At 43.1% G+C, this 26,090-nt stretch overlaps 2 protein-coding genes across 2 annotated transcripts; one reads left to right on the top strand and one right to left on the bottom strand.

The window, feature by feature from the left end:
- Positions 1 to 8,651: 8,651 nt before the first annotated feature.
- SRSF3 (serine and arginine rich splicing factor 3) lies at positions 8,652 to 14,561 on the bottom strand. The gene is made up of 6 exons (XM_040536209.1): positions 14,428 to 14,561; positions 13,427 to 13,634; positions 12,742 to 12,876; positions 10,566 to 10,604; positions 9,739 to 9,825; positions 8,652 to 9,483 (listed from the first exon to the last, which is right to left on the bottom strand). Exons 2-6 carry the CDS (start codon positions 13,630 to 13,632, stop codon positions 9,456 to 9,458), a joined length of 495 nt encoding a protein of 164 aa, XP_040392143.1. The 5' UTR covers positions 13,633 to 13,634; positions 14,428 to 14,561; the 3' UTR covers positions 8,652 to 9,455.
- Positions 14,562 to 20,986: 6,425 nt separating this feature from the next.
- Positions 20,987 to 26,065, top strand: LOC121059402 (parathyroid hormone 4-like). Its single transcript, XM_040536208.1, has 3 exons — positions 20,987 to 22,684; positions 23,727 to 24,031; positions 24,683 to 26,065. Exons 1-3 carry the CDS (start codon positions 22,596 to 22,598, stop codon positions 24,736 to 24,738), a joined length of 450 nt encoding a protein of 149 aa, XP_040392142.1. The 5' UTR covers positions 20,987 to 22,595; the 3' UTR covers positions 24,739 to 26,065.
- The last annotated feature ends 25 nt before the right edge of the window (positions 26,066 to 26,090 follow it).

Below are 26,090 nucleotides of genomic sequence, written 5' to 3'. Positions count from 1 at the left end.
GGAGAATCCTTTCTTGCAATTTGCTTGCAAAACAGATCCTAAGGGCTGAAGGCAACATTGATATATTAAATTAATGCACATTTCATAACCTTCAAAGTATCCTTCTTCCAAGCCACTGAATGCACTTAAATACAGAAAGGCTGTTGCCATCTGGGATGGGAAATCCTTGGGAGCTTTTCCTCTCCACACAGCTCTCTGCAGGTAGGTCCCAGCAGATGTCAAGGAGAGAAGAAGCTGCTTCAGACATATGCAAATAATTATTCACAGTAGGCAGAGGTGCATGAGTCAGCCTGTGCTCAGTGCTGGGATGGCCGAGGCAGTGACAGGGGAGCATGCCCAGGCACATTTCCTCTGAGACCGAGTTTTGTCCTCTCCAGGGATGTGGTGAGCAGCACCCTGGTGCTGGGGGATGCAGAGGGAAGGGGGGAATAATCTGAGATGGGTGAAGAAATTGGGCTTCAAACACTGAGAATGGGGTAAGTTGGGAATTGCTGAGCCACAGGCATCTGCCTAAAGTAATCCTGACCCCAAACTGAAGAACGAAGCTGGCAAAACGTTGTGCCAGGAAAGGACCTCTTGGTGGGTGAGATGCTCAAGTCCAACCCCTACTCTTAACTGCTTTAAATGCACTTAGAGACCTACATGGGAGAATGTTATAAAGGCTGAATACAAAATGTCATTAATATATCAGCATGTGATTGACCTGGAAACATTTACCAAGGCAAAAGCCAGAGGTGATCATAAGAACCAAGTGATCCAGAGTTTTTCACCCAGCCATCCCCAGCAGCAGCAGCCGGGAGGCTGGTTTGGAAATCTGATGGTTGAAGGTGCAAGTGAAACAAGGTTTGTCAGAAAATTTAATATTCCTGTTAGAACAACCAAATTAGCTGGAAGAAACAGAAAAGTCCCAGGCAGATGAGCCTCCTTCAGGTCTTTTGGGATGAATTTTGCAATGACAGGTTAGGGCACACAGTGCTACTCTTCAAGGCAGGATAAACTCCAGCTCTACAAAAGCCTAAATTTCTGCCCACAGAAACAACTTGATAATGGGGAAACTGAGACCACCTCAACTGTTCTTTCACAATTTCTCCACGACCTAAAAGAAAGCCCCTTGATCAAATCTCCCCATGAAGAGCCCTGCATGCCCCAAAGAGCCCTCTCCCCTCTGCCAGGGGTTGTGACGTGGAGAGTGAGGACAAGCTCCTGGGCTTGGGTGTGCGGTCCTGCAAAATGCACCGCACAACACCCCAAAGATCAGCTGGGGCTGTCACCCACCTCCCATGGGGTATGAAACATCCTTTACTCATAAGAATACCCAAAGCAGGTGTGAAATCACCCAGCTCAGAAAAGCAGTGTTTGATATGCACTTAGTATAGGTGTAAGATGCTCAGCTGTAAACAAAGCCATGAATATGCAGGCACTAAAAACCTGCTTCAACAAGATTCAAATCTCGAAGATTTTATCATTATTATTATTATTATTATTATTATTATTATTATTATTATTATTATCTCTACTAACAAGCTTTTTTCTTTTAAGTATGAAATATGAAGGCTCTTAATGAAACACTCACGCTCCAGCAAAAGTCTAAATGAACCCAGTGTTCAGCTGAATGGCATTTATATCCTGGTGAAGGCTGTTTTCCCATCAGCTCTTTGAAGTGCCCAATTAAGTGATTTCATACTAATAGGATTTTCCCAGGAAAGAAAGACAAGAATGACAAAATGCTGAATGCTTGATTAACTCTGCCCCTAAAAGAACTTGGATCATGTTAATTGAGTGTTTTCCTGCCATATACAGCTCTCGTTTGCTCCATTTATGAAGGCATTTTGATGAGACACCAGACCCAGCAGAGTGGAAATAAGAGTCCCAGCAAGCACAAATGAGGGATGAGACAGTTCCTAAAACAAGGCTTTTGCACACTGGAAATATGCTGGGAGCTAGGCTATGAATTGTTCATTTCATTTAGCCCCTCACTCATTTTCATCCAAGAATGATTTTAGCCTCATTCATAGTCATTAACGTAATTGCTTCACTGACTTTCCATGAGCAGCTTGGAAACTTTTTGTTGGTTTTTGTTGTTGTTGTTGTTGTTTCGTTTTTTTTTTGTTGTTGTTTGTTTTTTGTTTTTTTCAACTGGCTGCAAAGGGCCTCATTGTTCATCATCCTGCAAGGGCAGCAGGGAGTACCTGGCTTCAAACCTCAGGCTTGTTTGAGTTGTTATCTGCTTGCTGCTTCCAGAGTCTGAAGTTCCCATTAGATGAAGAGGACTCCAAAGACGGGCCACAGCTAACAGCAGAGCCTTGCTCTGCCAAGAGTGCTTATACCCAGATATACCAGGACAGAGCCCAATTTTTGGCTCTTCAACACTTACCTTTTTGAAAAAATCATTGCAGGGAAAAAGGTCAATCCAGAATGTTCACAGATTCCCAGTCTCAAGCCAGCTTCTCCTGGCACACAAGCACGGCTTTCCGTCAAGGTGGCAGTGGGTGGGAGGATGACCAGGACCACTCCAGTCCTTCGGCATCTCCTGCTGCAGGCCCATGGATGTGGGAAGCTGGTGATCCATGCAACCTCCTCCCACCAGACAACACACGTACCACAGAGCTGCTAATGGAGGGTGCGTTTCTGTGCAAACCATGGATTTGCTTGAAATCCACCAGGAGCACAATCTGGCCCTTTATAGCCATGCATGAGAAGGATGTTACTATGGAGAGCTGTTGACTAACGCTTGCTCACAATGTGTGCTTTAAAAGCAATCCCTGATTCGGTGGAGCACTCTCCACCCAAAGCAGTCAAACAGAACGGCGCCTGTGAGAGAAGTGGCTCCACTCTCGATAGCTCTCGACACCCCGACCTGAGCTTGCCCATGCGGGAACCCCAAGCCACAGCTCTGGAGGATGTGTGTCAGCTTTCTCATCCTCTTCAGTAGTATCTCACCACGTGTCAGCATCTCTCCCCTTGTGTCACACCTTTCAGGAATCCACCATGGACAGGCAGACAGATGGCTGTCTTGCTGTCTTGCACAGTGACTCAGCTGCACAGTCCTGTACGGAGCAGAGGTTATGGGAGAGGACGGCTGTGTGTTTACAGCTTCCAATAAAGCTATTGGCAATGACACGACAACCGCCACTTTGGCGCCAGGGAAAGGCTTGGTTACACTTTCCTTTTTACGTGTCCATCATATACAGCAGCAATACACCCCAGATTGAGCCTCTGATGGCCTTGGTACTGAGCATGGGCACACAAAGCTGTGCCTGAGCTTGGTGGTGGGGATGGCGGAGTTCTGCCCATCTCCAGCAAACGAGGGTTTTCCTGGCGCTGATATAAACCTTTTTCCTTTTTGTTTCAGCCTCCCTCACTAGTTTCTCTGCCCTGTCTGTGAGAATTTACATTGAACCAGGGAAAGGAAATTTGCTGAATCTTGAAGCTGCTGTCAGTAATGCAACAGAGATGTTAAAAATATTCCATACTTACCTGCCAGCAGTGACCCTGTGCCAGAGCCCTTCCTGTCCTGCTGTAATAAACCTGGGCTTTGTAGAAGACCAAAAGATCTATAGACAACCGTAATATTCCTGAAAGACAGCAGGAGGGAGACAAAGAGAGGCTACGAAACAGGAAGCATGAAAACCTGACAACATCCATGCAATTGGTCAAAAAATACCTCACTGGTCCCTATCAAACCGACATGCTGCAGGGGAACTCCTGATACCAAAGCTGGTGAACATTCAACTGTGAGTTTCTGTGCAGGACATGTTAACCAGGCAACTAGAAGAATTAATATTGGCAGGAGCACCAGCATACCACACCTGAACCCTATCTCTTGCTGTGGAAACCTCCTCCCAAAAAGCTTATAATAGTAATGCATGAAAAGACTATCAATTCACCGCTTGCTAGCACCAGGAAGCACTGCGTCCAGCTGGACGGCGTTCTGCAGCAACCTACTGCGCCTTAATGTGACAGCAAATAATGTCAGTATTAGTCAGAAATGAGCGACTGCAAATATTTTAGAGCAAACAAGAACTCCAAATCTGTCTCCAGAAGTGGGGGAAACGCTGGGTGGAGCAGCAGAGCTTCCTCGCAGACACTGCTGTCAACATGCTCACGTAGTTTCCTGAATATTCATGAGCAAAGCAGCCTGTGCAAACGGCCGAGATAATGCTCCTCTCTCACAGCTGGCAGCAGTGATCTTACAGCCGGCTAAAAAAGTGACACCCAGGGTGACAAGGTGCCCCACCCTGATACTGCCGCTCCACCCTGATACTGCTGCTCCAGATGCAGAAGCTGCAGCTCTCCAAGGGCCTTTCCCACAAAGGCACACATCACAGGGCGCTGCACGATGACAGAGGTGCTACAATGGCTGGCAGCTTGGCTGCTTGCGCCGGGCACTGGTATGGCACTGCATCTGCTTCACAACTCAGCAGCACATTTGCGTGTTGACCATGGGCATGCCCAAGGCAGGTGGAGAACAGTCTTAATCTGATTGTACAAGGATTAATCCTAGGATAACGCAGGGAAGCTGTGGAGTAACACCACTGAAAGTGGTGGCAGAATGTGGCTGAGGATGGACACTTCCCTTTTTGGATTTACTCCCTAAAAAAAAAAAAAAAAAAGCAAAACAGCTATGGTCCTACAATCCTACTTTAAGGACCAAGTAGAAACACACCTCTTGAGTCAGTGTGAAGATTTGTTGAACTAATAGCTATGTCAGCTACTAAAACTATTAAATAATAGATGTATGAATCACTTGGGAACATAGCGTTCTTGTTGCATAGTCAATTTTATATTTGTCTGGATCTGCTGTTTTAGCCCACATTTGTTTGACCAACAAGAACAGGATATATATAATGGTAGTGCCTCAGCAACCCAGAACAGCTTGAGATTTCAGAAATGAAACAGAAAACTGATACAGTAACAGTATTTCTAGGAACTCAGAATGCTTTCTGCAAAGGCCGGCAGGTTGGGATTCTGCTTCAACCTCAGCAATTGTTTTATGAAATAACTTTAATAGTTTTCAAGTGAAAACTGTAGTTTGTCTATTTTTGGCAGGTTGAGTTGTGAAACTGGAGCTAGCTGCATTGCTGTGACAGGGAAACAGACCCTTTACGGCAGGTCTCTCTCATATGCCAGGTACTCTCCCCATGGGATCTAAGGTCAAACCTGAGCTACTGGAATTGCCCTTTGGCATTGTTTGCACAAGGGGTTGGCGCTCCCTTTTTTTTTTTCCCTTTTCTATTTAAGCGACACTGTGCTACATCAGCACCAAAGTAGGACATTTCATGATGGTGACTGTGACCCCAGGTTTTGGGGCACATTTTGAACACGGGTATGGGAACACTGATTAAGACCAGCAGAAATGGGAGAAAGTTGGTCAAATGTTCAGATGCTTTGTGGAAATTTATGTCACATGATGACAGGACACTGTGACATCCTGTGGTGATGGGACTGTAAGTCAAAGAGAGTAATACTGGAAATCTGTCTGAAAAGAAGTCATGTTAATAGCAAAAGAAACAGTGCAGAACTGCTAGGTACTCTTCACTTCCATTGGTGAATTCTGCTGACAGGTCTCCGAAGAAGTGCAGACGGATGAAATGCTTCACCTGCCAGTCAAGGCAATGTGAGCTGCTGCAGGATGACCCAACGGCACTGTGCATTTTTTCTGATGTTTTCTTTGACTCCAAACGACAAGAAATACAAGAACAGAGTACAAACGTGCCAGTGATTTCTCTCAGGAATATATTTTAGTTCTTGGTGGGGCTGGAGTACAGAGTAGCACAGCTCTAGAAATATGTTCATTTTGGAGACCTGCAGCAGCTCCCCAAATGTAGCTGCAACAGTTTTGCTAACTAGAATCCCTGTTACTACTTTAGAAGGCTGCAATTGCTCACCCAAGCATGAACCTGGCTAGCAGAACATATCTGAAGGCTGGTGGAACAGATACCATTAAAATAAAGTGTGTTTAACCTCTCCATTTCCTTAGTGCAAGACACATTCTTAAAATTATCTTCTCTGCCATAAGCAAAAAGCAGCATGTACATAAAAAGAAAAAAACATCCCTTTCTTAACAAAACCATTTGTAAACACTACTCTCCATAGGGACAGCGTGAGAAAAGAACAAACCACACATGAACACAGGGTAGTTACATAGTTTAAAATGCCTCCAGATGTGCTTAGATATTGCACTGATGTACATCTGAGGAACTCAGATAATACTAACCTCAGGATGTTTCCGACAGGCAAAAGAAGGAGTTGTAAACCTCTCCCCAAATTAGAAACACAGCTTTACACGTTAGCATGAGTACCATGAAACCAACCCTGTAACAGGTCAGAGTAGCAGATTCCCTCATCATCCTGGAGCTTTGGAGTGGTATCGTCTCAGAGGTTCCAGGTACAAGCCACCCCATTCTACCTAGGAATCACTGGACAGCGTGCTTGTCCTGTTCGCACCAGGGCAGATTGCTTAAGTGGCTCTTCCTGGTTTTAGTAATCTTTGTGGAGAGGCAAGGGATGTTCCTGGCACTAGAAAGTGAATGGAAATATTTCCTTGTGAATTTATTTTCAAAGCAGGCTTTTTAAACACAAGCCACAATGCTCTCTACCTGTAAATAGTGTTCCCAGTCTGGCTACCCTGTTACTGAAGCAAACTGAAAGACTTAAATTCAAGAACGCGCTCTTGAATTAAAAATAAGTGCTAATTATACCCTAGAAGGGCTGTACGCAGCTTAGCCTTTATAGGTTTCCCATTTTTCTCTAAAAGCTGCTGATTTTGTTCCCTGTCAAAAAAACCCACCTAATTAGATAAAAACAGTAGTATGATATCAAATAGTCCTGATCCACCTTCCTCATTCAAATGAGTAAAATATGAAGTCATCAACCTGAGACTGACAACTATTCCCAGTTCTGCAGTCCCTTGCGCGTGAAAACCACAATCTGCTTCTCCATAGTGCACACTATCTCCAGGGCTTCAGATTTTTACCCTCCTTCCTCATCATCAGCTAAAACTACTGAAGACTACTTGTCCCCTGCTGTTCCCTCCCCCAACTTAACCACAAGAGGAAGCGTGATGCCAGCAGAGACTGGCGCCCAGGCAACGAGAGGTGCAACCCTTCCACGAATGAAGCCCTGGTAGAAGCACATATTAAAAAAGGGAACACAGCTGTGTGTGGCACATGATATCACCTCAGCCCTTGGCTGTCTTTCATCTAACACAAACATCCCCAGAGGAGATGGTCTGACATTTTACTACCGAACTTGATTCTGAATCAGTAGCTGTCGGTCTGCAGGGCACGAGCGCCACCCAGCCACGAGGCCACCCTGACCTCTGCCGGGGGATCACAACAGTGCATGGCAGCAGCCCGCTCCAGCCTGCCCCTTCGAGGCTCAAAGCTCCACTTCAGCTTGGAGCCTGACACTTTCCATGAGCTCCAGCTGATACACAAGCTCCACTTTACCTGGAAGAGAACAGAACAGGCCATACCACCCGCCCCTTAAAGCGCTGCATCAAGAATTACAGGTCACATTTAAACTTCCACCTAGATCAGCAGCAGTTGTTTTCTGCTAGCAGCACTCCCCCACATAGGAATAATCACACTGTAAAATTAGCAGAGCTCATGCATCTAACTTTTAAGCTTCCTGCCCTCCACGTGTGAAGTGATTTTAGGCCTGTGTATGCCTTCTGCACAACCCACATCTTTCCTGCTTTTCTGTGAACACAAGGCTGCTTATGCTCATATGAGTTTGGGCCAGTGGTTCCATTAAACTCTTAGACAAGAGTACTAAGTAGTTGCAGAAAAATAAAAAGGATAGACACCATACACCAGGAGCCAAGCTTGCAACACATCTGGTGCCACTGACAACAACCTGCTTATTGCATATATAATCCCCTTTCACCTATGTCCTTTCTAGGCAGCCTGCAAAGCAACACAACTTCCTTCTAGCAGCTTTGAATCCAAAGTTGCTCTTGAATCCAAAGCTGCTGCCATAATCTTACCCCCAGGTGGATACAAGTGAAGGAAATTAAACACAAGGTTGGTTGGGTAGGATGGATTTAATCTAAATGCACATGATCAGAACTGATGTAGCTCATCTCTTGGATACAGAAAAAAGGAGCTATTAGGCAGTTTGGGAGCTCTCATTACATTTGAGCCATGCTATGGTTTTTACAGAGTAGACTCTTCATGCAAAGCCTGTTAATAGACCAACAGCTTCAAAACTGATATTTGCGTCTCAAGTTATTACCAATCCACATATAGGATGCAAGAAAAAAAACGTTATGAACTTTTCAAGCTCCAGTTAGTTTTCTGAGTAAGCATTACAGAACTCACCATTAGGCAAGAAGTCAAGCTGCCATTTTCTAAGCTCACTTAGGCAAGGGATAGGAAAATAGGCCCTGCCCATCCGAGATGTGAGACGGTATGGAACAAAGTCACAGTTTCAAATTAAATGGAGACAGTGACCTGCACTTTACAACCTGAACAGCATTTTTAACAGCTTACTGTTATAGGTGTGTTACGAGGAGATGTGGTGAATACAGGCTTTCTCCATACTGCAAAGTGCTTTTAACTGGAACCAGGATCCAACTCTAAGAACCAAGTGCATGTTCTGTAGTGCAAAGGTATAGCAGGTACTTGAGTTAAATACTGAACAACAAGTTGTAACCAAAACTTTAATCCCAAGGATCTCACAAAAAGACAGTTTACAAGTGACATGAAAATTCTTGTACAGTAAAGAAATGTTTAATTCATAACTTTTACAATGTACCATTACACATTCAACACATCCACTCCAGGTGTCAGTTCTGTGGTACATTTGGTCTATTGAGAGATTCTGGAACAGATAGTCAAGCTATCATCTATTTAAGAAATACTCTAGTCATATTAAGTACAAAAGTAACTGACCCTACAGCTAAAAGTTTGTCATATTAAGTAGCTCAGTTCCAGATAACGGAAGTTGGAACTAAAGCTCTGGATAAAACTGCAGCTCAGACATTCCCTTTACATGCCACTGGCTCAACATTATTACTTCTGAGAACTGTACTATGAAGCATCTACACCTTGTTCTACACAAACACCAATCACAGCCATCATTCTGCAAACATCTTCATTGCATGCTTCCTTCCACAAGCTGAACCCCAGCAAAATACACCGCAGAATGTCAAGACCCGAAACATTCTTCTATCTATGCAGGACTGATTACCATTCAACACAAAAACTTATGTATAAGGGTACATTGTAAAAAGTGATTAATAATACAAATCATATGATCTGCTTAGAACCATATACAGATTCACATCTTTACATTTGCCACCTGTTACAAGATACAATGAACAAAGCTCAACAGCTAAAACATTTTAAAAATGCACGAAGCTTTATGAAGTTTCAAAACAAAACAATGTTCTGTACATACTCCTGTCCTCAGATCTAATGACTTCCTGTACACAGCTCCTCCTTTAAGTCCTATTTCCTCTCATTTGACCTAGAGCGACTAAAGAAAAAAAAATACATTAGTTACTGAGTGCCAAGGGCAGCATATTTTGTTCCAAACCTCCCAGCCCAATTCAGTGCATTACAGATAAGCATTTTAAAAATACCGTTCCATTTATTAAAACATAGCATTTAATTCAAGGTAAAAACCCTCAGGCTAACTAACTCCACCACAACTTATCTTAGTATTACTAAGACAGGGAAACATCCATTTTTACTGATCTACTCAAAAAGCCTACTATACAACTCATCCTACCTGCGAGACCTGGAAAAGGAACGAGAAGGCTTGTGATTCCTCTCCCGTGAGAGAGATCTCTCTCTTCTTCTGTCTCTGGAGAGGGACCTGTTGGAGATTACAACACAAGATGATTGTAGCATCAAAACAAAGCTGAACTAGGTAGTTACACAGCTACCTCAAGACATTCCCTTTAGGAAGTTAGTTTTCAACTATTCATCCAGGGAAAACCTTTCAAAGGTTATGGTAAGAATAATCGGCTTGTGCCATAAAATACAGATGAAGCTGTTGTTTACAAGTTATTCCTTTGCAGCAGTTTAAACCTGCTCAGTCAGATGTCAAGTTACACCGCCACAGCATAACTGACAGGGTACCAATATGTACTTAAACATCCTTTACCCTAATGCACTATCCCACACTACAGAAAAAAATTGCACAAACTGCGTCATTACCACCTAACACTTTGCAGTACATGACAGCAGAACGCAGTCTCTAGCCAGTCTCTTGCTTATCACCTGTATTTGTGGCTCACAGCATCCAGAGAACAATGTTATCAACATGGAAACTTCATAAAAAACAGAAGGGATGCTGGACAACTGCATAACATAAAAACTTACTACTGCCATTCTTAATATACTTTAATTGATAACCCTGGAATCTCACATAGCTATGTAATCATATTAACTAGGCAAGCAATGGCAGTACCAAAATTCATTTCTCCAATATATTGAGTTAATGCCTATCTTGATATCTATTAAATTAATACAATCCAAACATTGATCTGTTTGTTTCTTTTTAAATCCCTTGGACAAAGTGGTCCAATACTTAGTAATTGATGCTATGCATACCTGCTGCGGCTACGAGAAAAGCTTCTCCTTCGTGGTGATCTAGAACCGTAAAAAGAAATGTGAGGCTTTTTATCAATTCTTTTAGCATTAATAGGGTGAGGCATTTCCCAACTTGTCAAACTCACTGTTGGGCCCTGGGAACGTGCCAAGAATAACCAGTAAAAGGTATGGAAAGATTAAGCAGTAAAACAAAGCTCAGTGTGAACAGCACATTTCCAACCACGATTTCACTTTAACTAAGAATGCTTCATAGCAGAGTTGTCCAATGCAACACTTCCATTTCAACTAAATACACTGCCCAGAACACCACACCAAAGTCCCACAAGTGGTTCCAAAAAAATAGCACAGACCAAATGTTTTGGAACCCATGCAAGCCAAAAAGGTCCATGACAAGACATAAGAGATACCAAGTGGAAAAAAGTGAAAATGCGCTCAGTGTAAATATTGATAACGCCATTAAGTGCTACATTAGAACTGCATATTTGTGATTGTCATTTTTAATGCCATAGTGTGTTTAGACTATTTTCTTTTTTTTAAAAAAAAACTTAGCTCGGCCCAGTTCATCCCAAAAAGTAATTGTTTTAAGTTCTGAAAACTGTTAGTAAAACCATTTAAAGGTGATAGGATTTTTTTGGCAAGGAAAAGCTAAGTTTGTTAGAGCTTTATTAAAATTTAGTTTGGCATCTCACATGCAAATATACTGGGTTTTACGTTATTCACGGTGTAAGAGTTTCCATATCACCCTTAAAAGTTTTCTCAAGCAACATATGTACGTTACCATTCAATTATGCACAGCCAGCCTTTGATTGAGAAAAGTAATTACTTATAAGCCGCTTACTCCTTATTTTAACCAGCAGTAAACTGTATAAGCAGGAAAAACTTACTAGTTTTTGGTTTCAACAAGCTAGAAATGGTGAGGTGAGGCTGCCGGACTGACTGCCAAGAAGAATTTGCTGAAAAGGTTTTGCCAGATGTTGCGTTGTATTTAGTTGGTTGGCGAAGGGGGTGTTGTGGATTTTTCCTGCTTTTTTGTTAGCCGAAGGCTGCTGCTGTAGTTGTTGTGAAGACATTTGGTAAATAAACAGCTGAGCTGATTGGCCGGGAATGTGTGGGCGGTCGAGGTGGCTGCTGCCGATTTGGTTAAGGTTGGAGAGAAGGCTGAGAGAAAACAGCATGCTCGGGAACCAAAGGGCGGTGCAACCTGACGACTGGCCATGCCTGGGTCATGTGAAACGACACCAGCCAAGCTGAATGGGGCGCGCTGGTCACATGACGCTGAAAGGGCTAGTTGGCTGGCTAATGCAGACTCAGAGGGTGGTGAGAAGAGACATGATGGTGACTCTGTAACGGGTTCATTTTTATTAATAGATGGACCAAAAAGCATAAAAAAATGAAAAACAAGCCATCAGTACAACCATCTATTAGCTAACAAATATTCCTAATGTGTTATTTTTCAACAGCAAAAGGGTAAGCTTGAAACTCTGACTTGTGAGGACTTCACTCACCTGCAACAGGTAAATTCAGTCCTGTAAAAACCACGTTGCAGACTTAACCACCAGACAAGCTAGTCTGGGTCCAAGAATGGGTCAGTTACCAGAAATCCTGCTATATTTTAGAGCTGAGTTTGCAAACCTCAAGTGACAGAATTGTCACATGATGCTTTAACTTCAAACTGATGCAAAAGTGTAAAGATTCTAGATGTTTAGAGCAACTGTTACTTGATCTACTATTAAACAGCTGCCTACTTACAAAGTATTTAAACTGTGCAAACAAAGTGGAGAAACATCTGCATGAAAATGCTTAGCTGCTGTATGTCATGTTTTGCCATTATGGAATAAAGAAAGGAACAACCTAAGTTGAAGTATGGGGAAGAAAGGGAAAGTGTGACTAGAAGATGAGCAGATTTTAGAAGGAATGAGGACAAATCCAGGACAGAGGGCGCTGACTATCAACTTGCATAGTGAACCTAAGGACAAAAGCCAACATTCAACACAACTTATGTTCACCTTGATTTCGTGCCCTCCCCTTTTTTTTTTTTTTTAAAGCATTTGGCATCTCCAAATTGTGATCAGATAGATGAAAGTTATCCATCAACATGCTTTTAAAATGCCTGCTTCTATGATGCTAAGCAGTAACAATGCCAACAGCTCTATGAGTGTACTTTGACCTAGGGTACCTGCGACGAGGAGGAGGACTTCTTCTGCGATAGTCATCTCGAGGACGTCTGCCCCAGGATGGAGGTGGACCACGGTTCCGACTCCGTTTTTCGCCATTGGAGAGCTCAACTCTGACACGACACCCACAGAGGGTTCTGGGAAAAGAGGTTGACATTGGTTACATTTCCAGGGACAGCTCTATCTTAAAAAAAAAAAAATACCTAGAAAGTCAGAGGGGAAAAAACAAATAGACAACAAGGGTTAAAAGCATTCTGTATATACACCTTAGCCAAGTATGCAGGATACAAAGTCTACAAAAGTAGCTACAGCATAAGAGACAAGAAGTCTGGCCAATTCTGGAAGCTCACTGTGCTATTAAGGCAGGCAGAGAAGGAACTAGGAAGTGTCTCTGATCAGTTTTGCCTCTTTACTGGACAACCATCTTGAATTTAACTAATGCAGACCACTAAGTCCAAGTCACGTCTAACCTAAGAGTTCCTTTCTAAAATGTAAAATTAACTGTCCCAATGCTATTTCTGCACTATCAAATAAAACTATTCTTGTAGCACTCCACAAATAAATACTGCATAACAGATGCGTCAAGCACTTGGTTGCCAGTTGAAGCTTCCCCATTTTAAACTACCATAAGCCACCATTTCTCTTATTTTCATTAGGCAAACCAAACACACAAGAAGCACATTTTACCTTCCATCTAGTTCTCTTACTGCATCAGCTGCATCTCGTGGATCTTCAAATTCCACAAAGGCAAAACCAGGAGGATTTCTTGCCACCCATACACTGCGCAGTGGTCCATAGTAGCCAAAAGCTCGCTCTAGCTCAGTTTTGTTGCCATTGTTTCCAAGGTTACCCACATAAACCTTGCAGTCCAGCGGACAAGAGTCACGATGCATTGCTAAGAAAAAAAAGGAAAAAAGAAAAAAGCTCACATATACTTAACAACCAGGAAGCATTTATTCATCTGCAGGAGAAATAACACAGTGAGTTGCTTTTCCTAAGTTTCAATAATGACATAATCTGATAGGATAGAAACATTAGCCTCTGTGAACGTGATGGTGAAGGCACGTTTAAAAGCAAGTAAAGAAGGTAGCCTGCATATCGTCGTCGCGAGTGCAGTTTACTATTTCGGGGATTTTAGTTTAATTCTATGGTCACCTACTGCAAAAAGAAATGTTTCTCTGCGCCCCCTTCCTCAGCCCCGAGGGCAGGGCCTGTAGGGGGAGCGCTGCGCTGGAGCAGTGCTCCATTGTTCTCCGAGCAGGAGCCGGGGCAAGCTGCATATGCCGGGGCGAGAAGCAGCGCCATTCGCGGCAGAGGCCACGCCGGACGCCGCTACAGCGTCTCCTCGGCGCTGTGTGTGCGGCGTGGGGAAGCAGCGCTCCGCCGGAGCGGGCGGGACGGCGCCACACCACCCCCACGGCGCTTCCCGCCTAGCCACACCGCGCCTCGCTGGCCACAGCCGCGGAGAAAGGGCGGCGAGCGGGCTCTCCGAGACGATCCGTAGCCTACCCGCCTTATCCCCGCCCGGCCGTCCTCAGCGCAGCGGTAGCCACCGCCCGCGGCCCAGCTTTACAAAATGGCGGCGGCTCTTTGTTTGCCGCCACCGGGCCCCGCAGCTTCCATCCGCCCTGCCGGAGACGGGACCGCGGGTCCGCTCCCACCCCGCCCTCCGAGGTGAAGGTCCTCACCGATACTAAGAGGGAGGGCGCGCGAAGGGAGCCCGCGCTAAATTCGTAGCCGACTCGACCCTCAACGACACTCCCGCTCCGCTTTTCCTCACTGGACAAAATGGCGGCTGGCAGCCGCCCCGCCCGCCCTTATATACAGGCAGTCACTTCCACATGACACCGCCCAGAGGCAAATCAGAAGGCGCAGTTACGCTGATTGACAGGTCTCCTTGTCCCACCCTCGCCCAGCGCACTTATTCCCGCTGCCGCCCAGGCCCGTGTGGCCGCCCGCGGGCTTCTCCTGAGCTCCGGGAGCTCGCAGACCGGTGGCCGCCCCTCCTGTCGAGGCCTTCCTCTCCTCTCACCCCCAAATTTCTCTTTAGAAACTGATTATCGAGGGAAGACTTATCTTTACCTGAGAAATAAGGAAATGGCAACAGACTCAGGGAGGCTATTTTGTTGGCTAAAAGGAAAAAGATTTTTTTCCTGATTGCTCTCTCAGACCCAGGTGGGATTTGCTCAATGTTTAAGTCATGTTTTTTAGTATCTTCCCCTAATCATTAGGGTTTTATGCTTGAAAAAGGTTCAATTCACTAATAGCCCTTTCTCCCCAAGGGCAGAGGCTTTAAATAAATGCATTGGGCAAACCAGTGTTGAGCCATACTTTTTGGTAAACCTTATTCTGTCTACTGAAGCACAAAAGAAAGAAGTGACTTACTTAGCACTCAGCAGAAAATTAGAGGATTTGAACCAAGGAATTCTGGTCACAGAGGGTGTTAGTGGTGTTGATGTGCTTTATTGAATTCATGCATGTAGCTAAGACATACCACATGAGTTTTAACATGAGTTAAAAAATAACTTGCTCCACAGGGGCTTTCCTTGGATAACACACCTCTTATTTTGGGCTATCAGATAATACGAGGAACCCAACCAGAACTGTTTCTGCAATAAAGGCAATAAAGGATTTATTCAAGAATAGGTTCACCTCCTGCAAAGTAAACATGGTATTCAGCACTTGTCTTGGACACACTACCTGTTCTATTCAAGGCACTTATTACATGGGCTTTGGCCCACCACTATGCTTTATAAAATCACATACAGTAAGAAGCATGTCATCCCAACATAATAACTTTGCCATTTTCAGTTTGCTTTTGGCTTTATAAAGAGATTGTGACATATCTATGACAAAAGACAGAGGTCAGAACAGAGGCAATCGTATTCTGCCAAAAAAAGAAACCTATTTTCACAGACAGTTTTAGGATGCTTGAACACAGCCGCACGACATTTTAGTTATTCAAAAGCACAAAGTCAGCATTTTCATTGTTCCCAAAAAAGATTAAATCCGCTGAATCCTGAATCTGCTCTGTGTCACTATATTAGTGCACATACACACATCTGTGAAAGCTACGTTGTCTTCCATGACTTTCTTCCCTACTCCAAGATCATATGTATATGAAAAATCATGTTGCATTGCAATTCTCTTGTTTTTGCAGTAAGAAGGTACGATTCACGTGCAATAGTTGTAGGATACATGTTAACTTTTACATTCATCAGATCTTCTATAAAAGGAAGGAGAGATCATTGACTTTATCAGTACAATCAGCTCTACGTTAAACAGTCAGGCCAAGACAGGATCCAAAAGAAGGCACATAACACCTGCACGATTACTGTGAAACAGTCTTCCATTTTAAAATGTGGCCAGACTAAAATCTAAGACCAGACCAACATGAAGTAAGGTGTTACATCTGAGGTACTATCATTGTTTCTGAGATTTAAATCTCACATAAGAAAATTAACATATTCTTGCCTTTATGGGTTGGAAGAAACTTCACCAATGTGAGATAAATGGAAGGGATATTTAGGAAGACAAACAGTATTTACAGCAGAATATGTCTATCAGCAGTAGGATCTTACAGCTCCTCCTCATGTGAAGCTAGATAACATTAACAAAAATACATATTTACTGGTTTGGTTGTATCTACAGAAAGGTCTTTTGCTAGAAAATGTCATTACATGTACACAACGAGAACTGGTCTGAGGGGATAAGCCTTCACTTCAGCCATAAAGCCACACACAGTCACGCCTGAGCTAGCTTGTTGTGAAGTTCCTGTGGAATTCAACCCATTTTCATATGCTGCCAATAGATTAATTTTGATAAAGGCTATTTTCTTAAAAAAATAAAAAATAAAAATAAGTGACTTACACTGGCCTGGTCTATAGATATATTAAAACCAGCTTGCATATTCTCGGGCATATTCTTGCCTCAGCTGCTCTTCCGTTTACAGGGTAAATGTCCCTGTTCCTTATTCCCCCACTTTTGAAACATAAAATTTTACACATTAATACTCCTGTAAAAGCTTTTAGTTGCGTGTCGGACCTCCATTAAAGGGAAAGTGAAAAAACAGGCCACAATTTAATTTATACATCATAGGCCTAAACTTAGACATACTCATCATCCAGTGCAAAGGCAGAGCATGCCCACTAGACTCAGCAATTGTGAATTAGTTGGTGAGAATTGCATTTACTTGATTGACATGTCTCAATTATTTGAAGACTCTTAGGTCAGTCTTCATCCCTGTCTTCCCAGGTGTGAACTTTCTGCCATTGCTGAGGTCCCATCTCCTTCTGCATATTTTACATCTGGGGGCAAGATTTTGATTATGACCCCAGAACCTGCTGCTGGGAGCCCTATGACCTTTGCACGTGACAACTGACACACCACTCCCTCAGGGCCAGTACACCATTTGCTGCCACTATAAAGAAATAAGAAACCTTGACCAGCTCTTGGCCCATTTGGTCCTTTAAGAAACACCTTCTTGGTCCTACAGGCATTAATGACTAGGCACCCCCTCTAGCATCAGTCTGTTTGGTCTTGAGACAAGATAGCTGATTCTCAGGTAAGCTCAGGGCTCCCTCGCTTCTCTGGCAGGAGTTAGGGCTGCCCCTAAGCCACAGCCCTTCACTGACATGGGGTCAGCACCTGCCTGCCCAGCTCCTCACCTGGCCCAGCTGAACCAGGACTAGGGCACCAGATGGCGGCATTCCCATCTGTAGGGGCTGGCAGGGGCAGATCCCACCATGGGAGGCAGGCCCCTTGGCACCGGGAGATACCCCTCCTCTTGTTTTGTTTTTGCTTTGTCGAGGTTCCCAGCACTTCTCCAGGTGTGCTGCAATCGTTTTGAGCCAGGGCTAAGCTCACAGAGCGCAGCGGGTCTTACAGAAGTGGCACAAGGGACTGGAGGCTTTGCCTCAGCTTCACCTGAATTTGTTGCACACAGAAAACATTCCATATTGGAAACTTTTTTGGGAGAAGGAAAAAGAATCAGACCCAGGCATGGCTCCAGGGCAGATTTTACAGGACAATATCATTACCTTTGATATTATGTTCAGATAGAGCCGTGAGTCTCAGGCACTTCTGTAAGTCTGACTTGAAATCAGTAAATGGAAAATTAGATCTGTAAGCCTGACTCACTGCTGCTCAACTCTAATTTTAATCCCCTGGAAGATGGGGGCTCTTTCTGTGATGATGCAGTACGTAGTGGGTTAGGGGCTGAGATTTACAACTGCTCACATAGTCTGCCTGCTGACCCTGGAGCCTACCCCCCTGCAAATGCAGTTATTTACACCTCTCTGGCTTGCACAAAATTCCCCTTTCCCTCCACCAGAGAAGAAGGGAGGCTTGGATGGAGCCTGCTGTTTCAAGAAACTGGATTTCATCTCCCTTAAATGGTTACCAAGGTGATGCTGCTGCTGGCTCCTTCCTGCCGGGGGCAAAAGAATGGTGACAGCAGTAGTGATGAGGGTGTGGAAGTGCAAAAATCTCTGTGGCCTCCGGGTTTGCTGTGAGGTGTTATTTCCTCTCATCTCTCAATTAAAGAGGCCAGGAAGGGAGAGCAGCCATTCATTAGCAGCTGTTTCACCAGCAGCTCAGGGGAACTATATTTACCATCCAAGTGTGGTCAAACAGTTTCCTCTCAACAGGGCGGTGTCTTTCTTTCCACACACCACACTGAACAGCTCATACGAATTTTAGTCTGGTAGGCTAAGAGCAGTTGAGGGGGACGGTGGCAAACAAGGTGGATTTTTATATGAGAGAAGCACCAAGTCTTCTTTTGCTGGTGAATAATAGAAAATAGCAAAAGGAAAAGATGCACCAGATTCCTCTGTCCATCTCCCTACAGAGGATCTCTCTTGAGGCAGTACAATTTTGTTTCATTAAGTTTTAAAATTCCAGGCATGAGGATCCCCCTTGCCCTAACGAAGCTATTTGCATGTTTTCTTTGCTTTCTGTTCCTTCACCCCTTTCTTTCTTCCCCCTCAGCTGGGCCTCCAGGCTTTCTCTTTCCCTTTTCTTTCATGCTGAGCAGCAAGCCATATTCCCTTCCTCCCCCACCTGGCTCCCTGGGGAAAGGACTGGAAAGCAAAACAAAAGAATCACTCATGAGGAAACCATAATTTGCACAGTCCTCCTCACTCAGATGCTCCTACTGAAAAAGGTGACAAAACAGCAGAGTGTGAATGTGAAGCAGGCCTTGAGCCCAGGAAAAGCTAGAAGGTGGGAGCAAAGGCCTGTGAAGCCAGGACTAAAACCTTTGATGGCTCTGAGGGAGGCCCAAAGTAAACAAATTCCAATCAGCTGGCTTTGCTGAGTGCTTCCCAGGTAAAAATGGACTCTTCTGCACTAGACTTCTCAGGGCTCTTGGAGAGATTTATCTATACCATCTGGATATTTCACCTAGTAATGCTGCTCTTTGTACAATTTCTCCTTGTGAAATTAGCAATGTTTCCATCACAGTCAGAAATGTTAAGTATGTGTGTGGCTGTGGTATAAGCTGTGCAATCAAGACATCCTATGTTTTCTTTAGAAATACTGCAAACCATGGAAATCAATCCCTGCAAGCATCTGTTCCCTCTGTGTTGTGACAGCCAATAAGTCCTTGCACTAGGTGATTCTCAAAGATGTGTCATTACTTCAGTACAGTCTGTCCTCATGTACACCTCTTAGGGAGGTTTTGGAAAGTTGCTTTAACTTCTTGTAAGATGTTGGGTGCAAAGAAACATCCAATGGAAGCATGTAGCCACGGCAATGCACTTTGGCCATTATAGAATGCTTCAAGTGCCCATTTACTGATCCCATGTCAGTTTCTCTGGTCTACCTGCAGTTGCTTGGATTAATGCAATATTAGTTCTTCTAGTTGAGACGTCAGTAACTGTGTTCAATGAAAGCCCATTATGTAATGGAGACTTGAAAAGTTCAGGGATAAATTAGACCAGATGTTTTGGACATGGCTTTGATCAATGCTTATTATTACTCCTTGAAGATGTAACTAAAACTTTGGCTTCATGGACAGATAATTCAGTGTAACTGCAAGCTACCCTGGAAACTAAGAAGTAGATAAGAAGCAGACCTCTGCTTTAGCAACATTTAACAAATGTCATTTTTAATTGGTGATACACTCCGTATTCTTTAATGAGTGACACTCTAACAATTCAGACTCGTGTAATCGGGAATGGTTATTTGATTGCTGTGAAATAGTGGGGCTCAAAATATGCTGTCATGAGGAATATAACAAAAAGCAAGTTAATGTCCACAGAAGCTGCAAGAAAGTATGAGGTAGCAAGAGCACTGCTAACAGGGCCTGTCTCTGTTAGACAATGCATTTGCATTCACCCGAGACCAAGTTTAACAGGAAGGTAAGGTTGTGTCTGTGTTAAATGAATGGGTAGCTTACAACAACACTAAGCAAATTATCTTTTCTCTTCAGTCTTTCCAGGGATTCTTTCCTCAGAGATGACAAATGCATTCACTTTGAGAAATAGGGGCTGGGGCTGGGGTTGGTCGTCCTAAACAGACTAGTGGTTCAGCCTAATGGCCTGGTCCATCCACATCCTGAGCATCCAAATTCTATTAAAATTATCTGGATAGAGATCATAAAGTGAGTATCAAAGTTTACGTTTCATTAAGTTGCATGGTTTCAAATCATATCAGAATTCGGCTTTTTGCCTGAGCTACTACTTGCATTTTTATTGTTTAATGAGTTGATAAGTCTTCTACCTATCTCCTCATTTTCTGAGTTTTAAAACAAATGTTTTACTGTACAATCTGTTGATTTAAATGAAATTTGTACTGGGCATTAAAATCTAGTGGGATGTTATTTACAAATTCCTCAGATTTTCTGCTAGTAATTATCCTGTCATGCTAACTGTATGATGACTTGCATTACAGAATTCATCAGTATTGTTGATTTAGATTCCTCCTGTGCAATATTAGTGTCCTATACATGGGTCCATGAGGACAGCAAAGGAGGGTCATCTCTTTTGCATACCAGAGATCTTTTTCTTGATCAATAGTGGAACAAGTTCGAACATTGCTTTACCATCACCTTGGGGTACAGTAACAATGTGTTAGAATGAAAAGTTCTCAAGAAACAAAACAAACCAACCAACCAACAACAACAACAAAAACAAACAAACAAAATCAGGAGAGCCAGCAAAAGTGTAAGATATTTTCCACAAGCTTGTGATCTTTTCCTTAGTTACAGCTGAACATTTTAGAATCCAAGATTTATTATCATTGGAAACAGGGAGCTGTCTCATTTCACTGACATGAGAGGAAAAGTCTTAGTCACAAAGTGCTGTAGTGATCATTTCTATTGTTTCTGTGGTTTCTGGGCAGGTATAAAAGAAGATGAAAGGCACTTGCTGTAATAGCAACTGGAACATCACAAGAAGACTGGCAAGTAGACACATCTGTGCAGATCAGGACTTCACCACAATCTCTACAAGATCAACAGTAAGTAGATGATGTTACCTTTTTAAGTTGAAGATGTGTTTTAGTTATTACATAGTTTACTGTTCATCACAATGTTTTACCATAGTTTAACCACTGTGTGTGAGCAGGAGTTCTACATTTACATAGCCTAAAATATCATACAGCATGTAAGCGTGTATGTATCTGTGTATGTAAGTGTATATATCTGTATTTAATACATATTTTAATTAGACCTAGTATGCATTTTTCTTTAATGTCTAGTTTAAGTTGATATTGTCCAAGGAAATTATTCAGAAAGGAGTGGAGTAGACTTACAAAGAACAAGCTTAATTTTTCCAACCAAATGTATAACTGGCTTTTTTATCCAGTTATTGATATTTTAATATCCAAATTTGTATAAAGAAAATTCATTTGGGAAAATGCTGATGGAGTTTTTTATTAACACAAACTGCTTCTATAAAAAAAATATATTTATTCAAAAAATGAGTAGCCTTATTATATGGGAACATATCTGTACTATTCTTACATAACATTTATATGCTGCAATTTTTGTTTTGTTGTCCATCTAGGTTTTGATACAGAAATTAATACAGGATATGCTATTAAATGACTAAAGGGACAAGCTGAAGCCAATCCTAAAAGCACGGTACAGTCCTTAGTGTAAAGGGTGTCGAAATTTTAGTGATAGACCTGATGCTAAAGGAGCAGCAGGGTTGAAAAGATGGGTAAATACAGGCATACCAACAGCAGAGGCAGATATATAATTTAATACAGTTTTAATTTAGATGAGAATAATCTTTCTACATTTTGTAGTTGTGTCTCCTGAGCTAGAAATCCATTTCTTTATGGAAAAAAAAAATAAAATAAAAAATCAAGTTTCAGTCTATTGTGATCCTCATGCCCAATGGCTGATTTGTATGTCAGTAACGGCACTTGTATACTTGCATTGCTCATGGAAAAGGTTGCATTATTAAATGTCCGAATCCCCAGGACTGCTTTTAACTTGATCAGCATGGTCCAGTCGCAAATTCTTTTTGTTTTATGACAAATTTCTTATGCAGCAATCCTGATCTTTTTGTTACATTTCTGCTAAGTTTTATCATGAAGATCTCTTGCCAGTTCCAAATGAAATAATCTCTTGTGCCTGCAAATGGGGAAAGGATATTTAGGATTCTCAGCAAAGAAATGTAGAAATTTACCAGGAAATCTATTCGCTGTTTACTGGTATATGTTACAAGTCCACCTGTGATGTTCTGGGAGGTCCTGGGATGATGTAGCATAGTATATTGCTCCACTTTTACTAGTGCTTAAAGGCTGAAATTCATGTTGCCAGGTGAACGAATGACAAGAGAAAGAAAGATTTTTGGTCATACTATCAACTTCTTGTCCTGTTGATCAGATTTGAAGAAGAGAGAAAATGTTCCTGCCCCAGAGATCTCTGCAGATGGTTACATTTTTGGCAATTATTTTTTTTGCCTGTTTTGCGACATCTCAAGACACTGAAAAGTAAGCAATATCATCCTTTTACTTAGTATCATTAGCAGACTGCTTGCCTTTGATTTAACAGGTTGTACTCTTCACTGCTGTCATTTACTCCAGGCATAGTGGAAGAACAGTTCTATGCATTTGATACTGCAACATTTTACTACCTTTTGTGCAGTACAGATTTATAACAATTACATTTTTAGATTCATCAGTTATACCATGTTAAGTACATTTCTGGTGATGTTTTTAAACACAGTGCAACAAACCATACAAGGATGTTCAAGGCAAGCCATGGAAATGGCATATACTAAAATCTCCTAATTAGGTTCCCACTCAGATCCAAATCTGCAGTGGAAGCCTATAGCTGCAGTGAGCTCCATCTAAACAGTCTGAAATCCAGAAATATTTGCACCCTAGAATTAGCCTGCCTTCCCTGGCTCAAAAATTTTGGTATGTCTTAAGAAAATAAGGATTTGTTTTAATTTCATGGACACCACTGATTTCAATTAAATTGCTCCTGACTTACAGCTCGAAAGGAAAGAGACAAATTCAACAATCCTAGAACATTACAGCTATGAAAAGGGAAGTTTATTCTGGTATTTAGACCTCTGAAAAGAACTCAAATCTGGGAAAGATCAAGGAGCTCTCTAAGCCTGCTAAGGTCATTTTGTCACTGTCTCCTCAGTTTTGAGATATATATATGTATATATATATTAAAGGCGATTCAAAGTATACCTTTTGGGAATGGCTGTACGCACATCGTTTCAGCTTCCCATCTTCAGGAACTACCTGGCTGCCTCGCAGGCTGTCCGAGCCAGCCCCTGGAGGTGTGCTCACTCTGCGCGCTTTGCATGGGTCAGGCTGGCTCTGGGCACCAGCGCGACCAGTCTAGCAGTGAATGTGGCCTCAAGGCTGTCCTCCATATCCTGTGTAGGCACCACCAGTGCTCCTTCCTCAGCTTAGGGAAGAATCTAAGATTGATGGATGCAAAGCTGTGACTTTGAAATAGGAGCTTAGACCCAGCTGTGCTTGTTTGCTAACTGAACTTTTCCTTTCTTTGCAGTAAAAGAGCAGTGACGGAGCATCAGCTCATGCATGACAAAGGGAGGGCATTTCAAGGGCTGAAGCGCCTGATGTGGCTCCACAATGCTCTAGGTAGTGTGCACACAGCCAGCAGCAGGGATATTTCACTTTCAGATGCCATGTGGGATTCACAGAAGAGCCAAGATACTTCAGATCTCTACGACAGCATCGGCAGAGATGAGGCTTCAAGCCTGATGAAACAACTGCTTGAACTGATAGCAAATGAGCAAGGCTTCCCCCTGTTGAAGAAGCTGGATTTGCTGCAGTATCTGAAGACCCCAAAGGGTAATTGGAATCCACAAGACATTTTTGACCTCCTTCAAATCAAAGAGCTGGTCAGAAAGGGAAATCCTATTATCCAGCCACAGAACTTTTCCCACTAGCCTCAGTCCAACTCAGTCTATCGCTTTAGACATGTGATATTGTAAGGAAAAACTCTAGTGCAAAGGTGAACTGCAAAAGAAAAATGTTGTCCGTTTGTTCCATTAATTATTCCTAAGTGTTGAACAGAGAGCCTTTTAAGGAACTGGGTTCCCTCCCTAGCAGGCAGTTTGAGTACTGTGATTGTGAGATGGGGTGATTTTTAACAGGCCAGAAATCTTCCTTTCTATATCAGGGTCCTGTCTGTCTGTTACCAGTATGTTAGGGCTGTGGCAGCTCTTTGTAGACCCAAAGCTACAGCCCAGGCATAGCAGGAAGTCTGACTCATTAATCTGCATGTTCACAGGCTCATTTGCAGTTCACTGTTTTGACTTCTAAGAAAGCAGTTATCTCCTAGTAAGATAGTCTTCTATTTCACACCTGCCTGAAGTTCTGCCCCTGCTCTGCAGTAGTAAGACTTTCCTTACACTTTAGGTCTAAATGTTTATTTTTTTCCTGCTTCTCCATTGTTTAGAGTGTTCTAAGAATTCTCTTATCTTTCATGTTTTCCTTCAGGGGGGCAAACTTTTGCCAGGCCACAGAGGCAGCTGATCCCACCATTCCCAGCCTAAGCACTAGACATTCACCTTCTTCTGCTGGTGAAAGAGATGAGAATCAGCTTCCAGATTCCGTATTTGAGCCTTTAATTTGAAGACTTTCTACCTTTTCCCTGTCGTTGTGAAAACCCCTCTAAGAGCTCCCACAGCGTATTACATTTTCTGGGCAGAAAAACAACTTTTTGATGTGACCTGCATTACCTGACGGAGAAACAGATAGCACATGATTCTATTTTGCTATTCACCTTTAATGTCAAAGTGACCAGCTCTGCCTAAGCAAAGCAAGGTCCAGTTTAACCGCAAAATCAGTCTTTCAGAAATGAAATCTGTCAATTGTGTTACAAATATATCTGCATTTCCATTACATAGGGACTATACACACCATTTTAAATCTTGAAATTCCTCTGCTGCTGATGGACTTCAACTGCACGTGCAGAGGGTATTTCTCAGTGATAGATTCAAACCCCAAGAACTCCTTGATGTTGTCAATAATAAAAACCTTTTCACCCTCTGAATTGCTTTTTTTTTTTTTTTTTGGTAGAAATGTAAATAAAATGAAATAATCTTTTGTTAATCTCCACACATTTGGGATGAATATGGAATCACCTTTCTTTCATTGTGCTGTTTCACACAGCTCTCCCCATTAGATTCCCCAAGGCCAATCAAACCATTACTAAAATGGGTAATTTCAGATGTTAATGATAAAGCAAGGGTTGGGAGCAGAAGCAGGTTCAGAGAAAAACAGACTGTACTGCCCAAATAACAGTTTTGTTGAGCTGGGCCGTGGCAGCCCTTTTTCGCCTGAACAAATCTCCAGACTGTTGGAGACTTCAGTCAGGCAATGACACCGAGACGACTTGACTTTGAAAAGCTCATAACTTCTGGGAAAAGGCCTTGTCCTGTCTGCCATACTGCGCAGGTCAGCCGACTTGGCCTCACAGATGCGCTTCCCTCAGCCTGCATGGCCATTTTCTGGGCCTGAGCTACAGGAGGCTGAGGCACTGGGATGCCAGCACCTATACCTAGTTATGCCTCACCCGTGGTCACCACATGGTGACGCAAAGTATGGCACCCCTGAGGGGGCAAGGACAAAACAACCTTCCGTCCACCACATAGAAGCTGCAGGTTATGGTGCCTTTGGCAGAGGCGGGAGGACAGGGCCTCCCGTGCCTGCATGAGCACTGCAGACAGGCTACCACCTTATGGCTTGAAGCAGCTTTTCCTCTAGGTGGGCTCAAAGAACGATTGGAACCAGAATACGCGGATTTTATCGCCGCCCGGAGCTGGCAAAAGACAGCCCCCTGCAGCGCCCCCGCCCCGCCCCCACAGCGCAACGCGCAAGCGCCGGGGAGCTCCGCTCCCCCCTC

Source organism: Cygnus olor, chromosome 24 (assembly GCF_009769625.2).
Source record: "Cygnus olor isolate bCygOlo1 chromosome 24, bCygOlo1.pri.v2, whole genome shotgun sequence".
Classification (NCBI taxonomy): Eukaryota; Metazoa; Chordata; class Aves; order Anseriformes; family Anatidae; genus Cygnus; species Cygnus olor.
This window is presented reverse-complemented; position numbering and strand designations above follow the sequence as displayed.

What these genes read in the sequence shown, in the direction of transcription:
- LOC121059402 (XM_040536208.1), top strand. Translation starts at nt 22,596, where the DNA reads ATGTTCCTGCCCCAGAGATCTCTGCAGATGGTTACATTTTTGGCAATT. An exon ending in ACATCTCAAGACACTGAAAA is followed by an intron (nt 22,685 to 23,726) that starts GTAAGCAATATC and finishes CTTTCTTTGCAG; the next exon opens with TAAAAGAGCAGTGACGGAGC. An exon ending in GTATCTGAAGACCCCAAAGG is followed by an intron (nt 24,032 to 24,682) that starts GTAATTGGAATC and finishes GTTTTCCTTCAG; the next exon opens with GGGGGCAAACTTTTGCCAGG.
- SRSF3 (XM_040536209.1), bottom strand. Translation starts at nt 13,632, where the DNA reads ATGCATCGTGACTCTTGTCCGCTGGACTGCAAGGTTTATGTGGGTAAC. An exon ending in TTTTCTCGTAGCCGCAGCAG is followed by an intron (nt 9,826 to 10,565) that starts GTATGCATAGCA and finishes AATCTCCAACAG; the next exon opens with GTCCCTCTCCAGAGACAGAA. An exon ending in TCCTTTTCCAGGTCTCGCAG is followed by an intron (nt 9,484 to 9,738) that starts GTAGGATGAGTT and finishes TTTTTTCTTTAG; the next exon opens with TCGCTCTAGGTCAAATGAGA.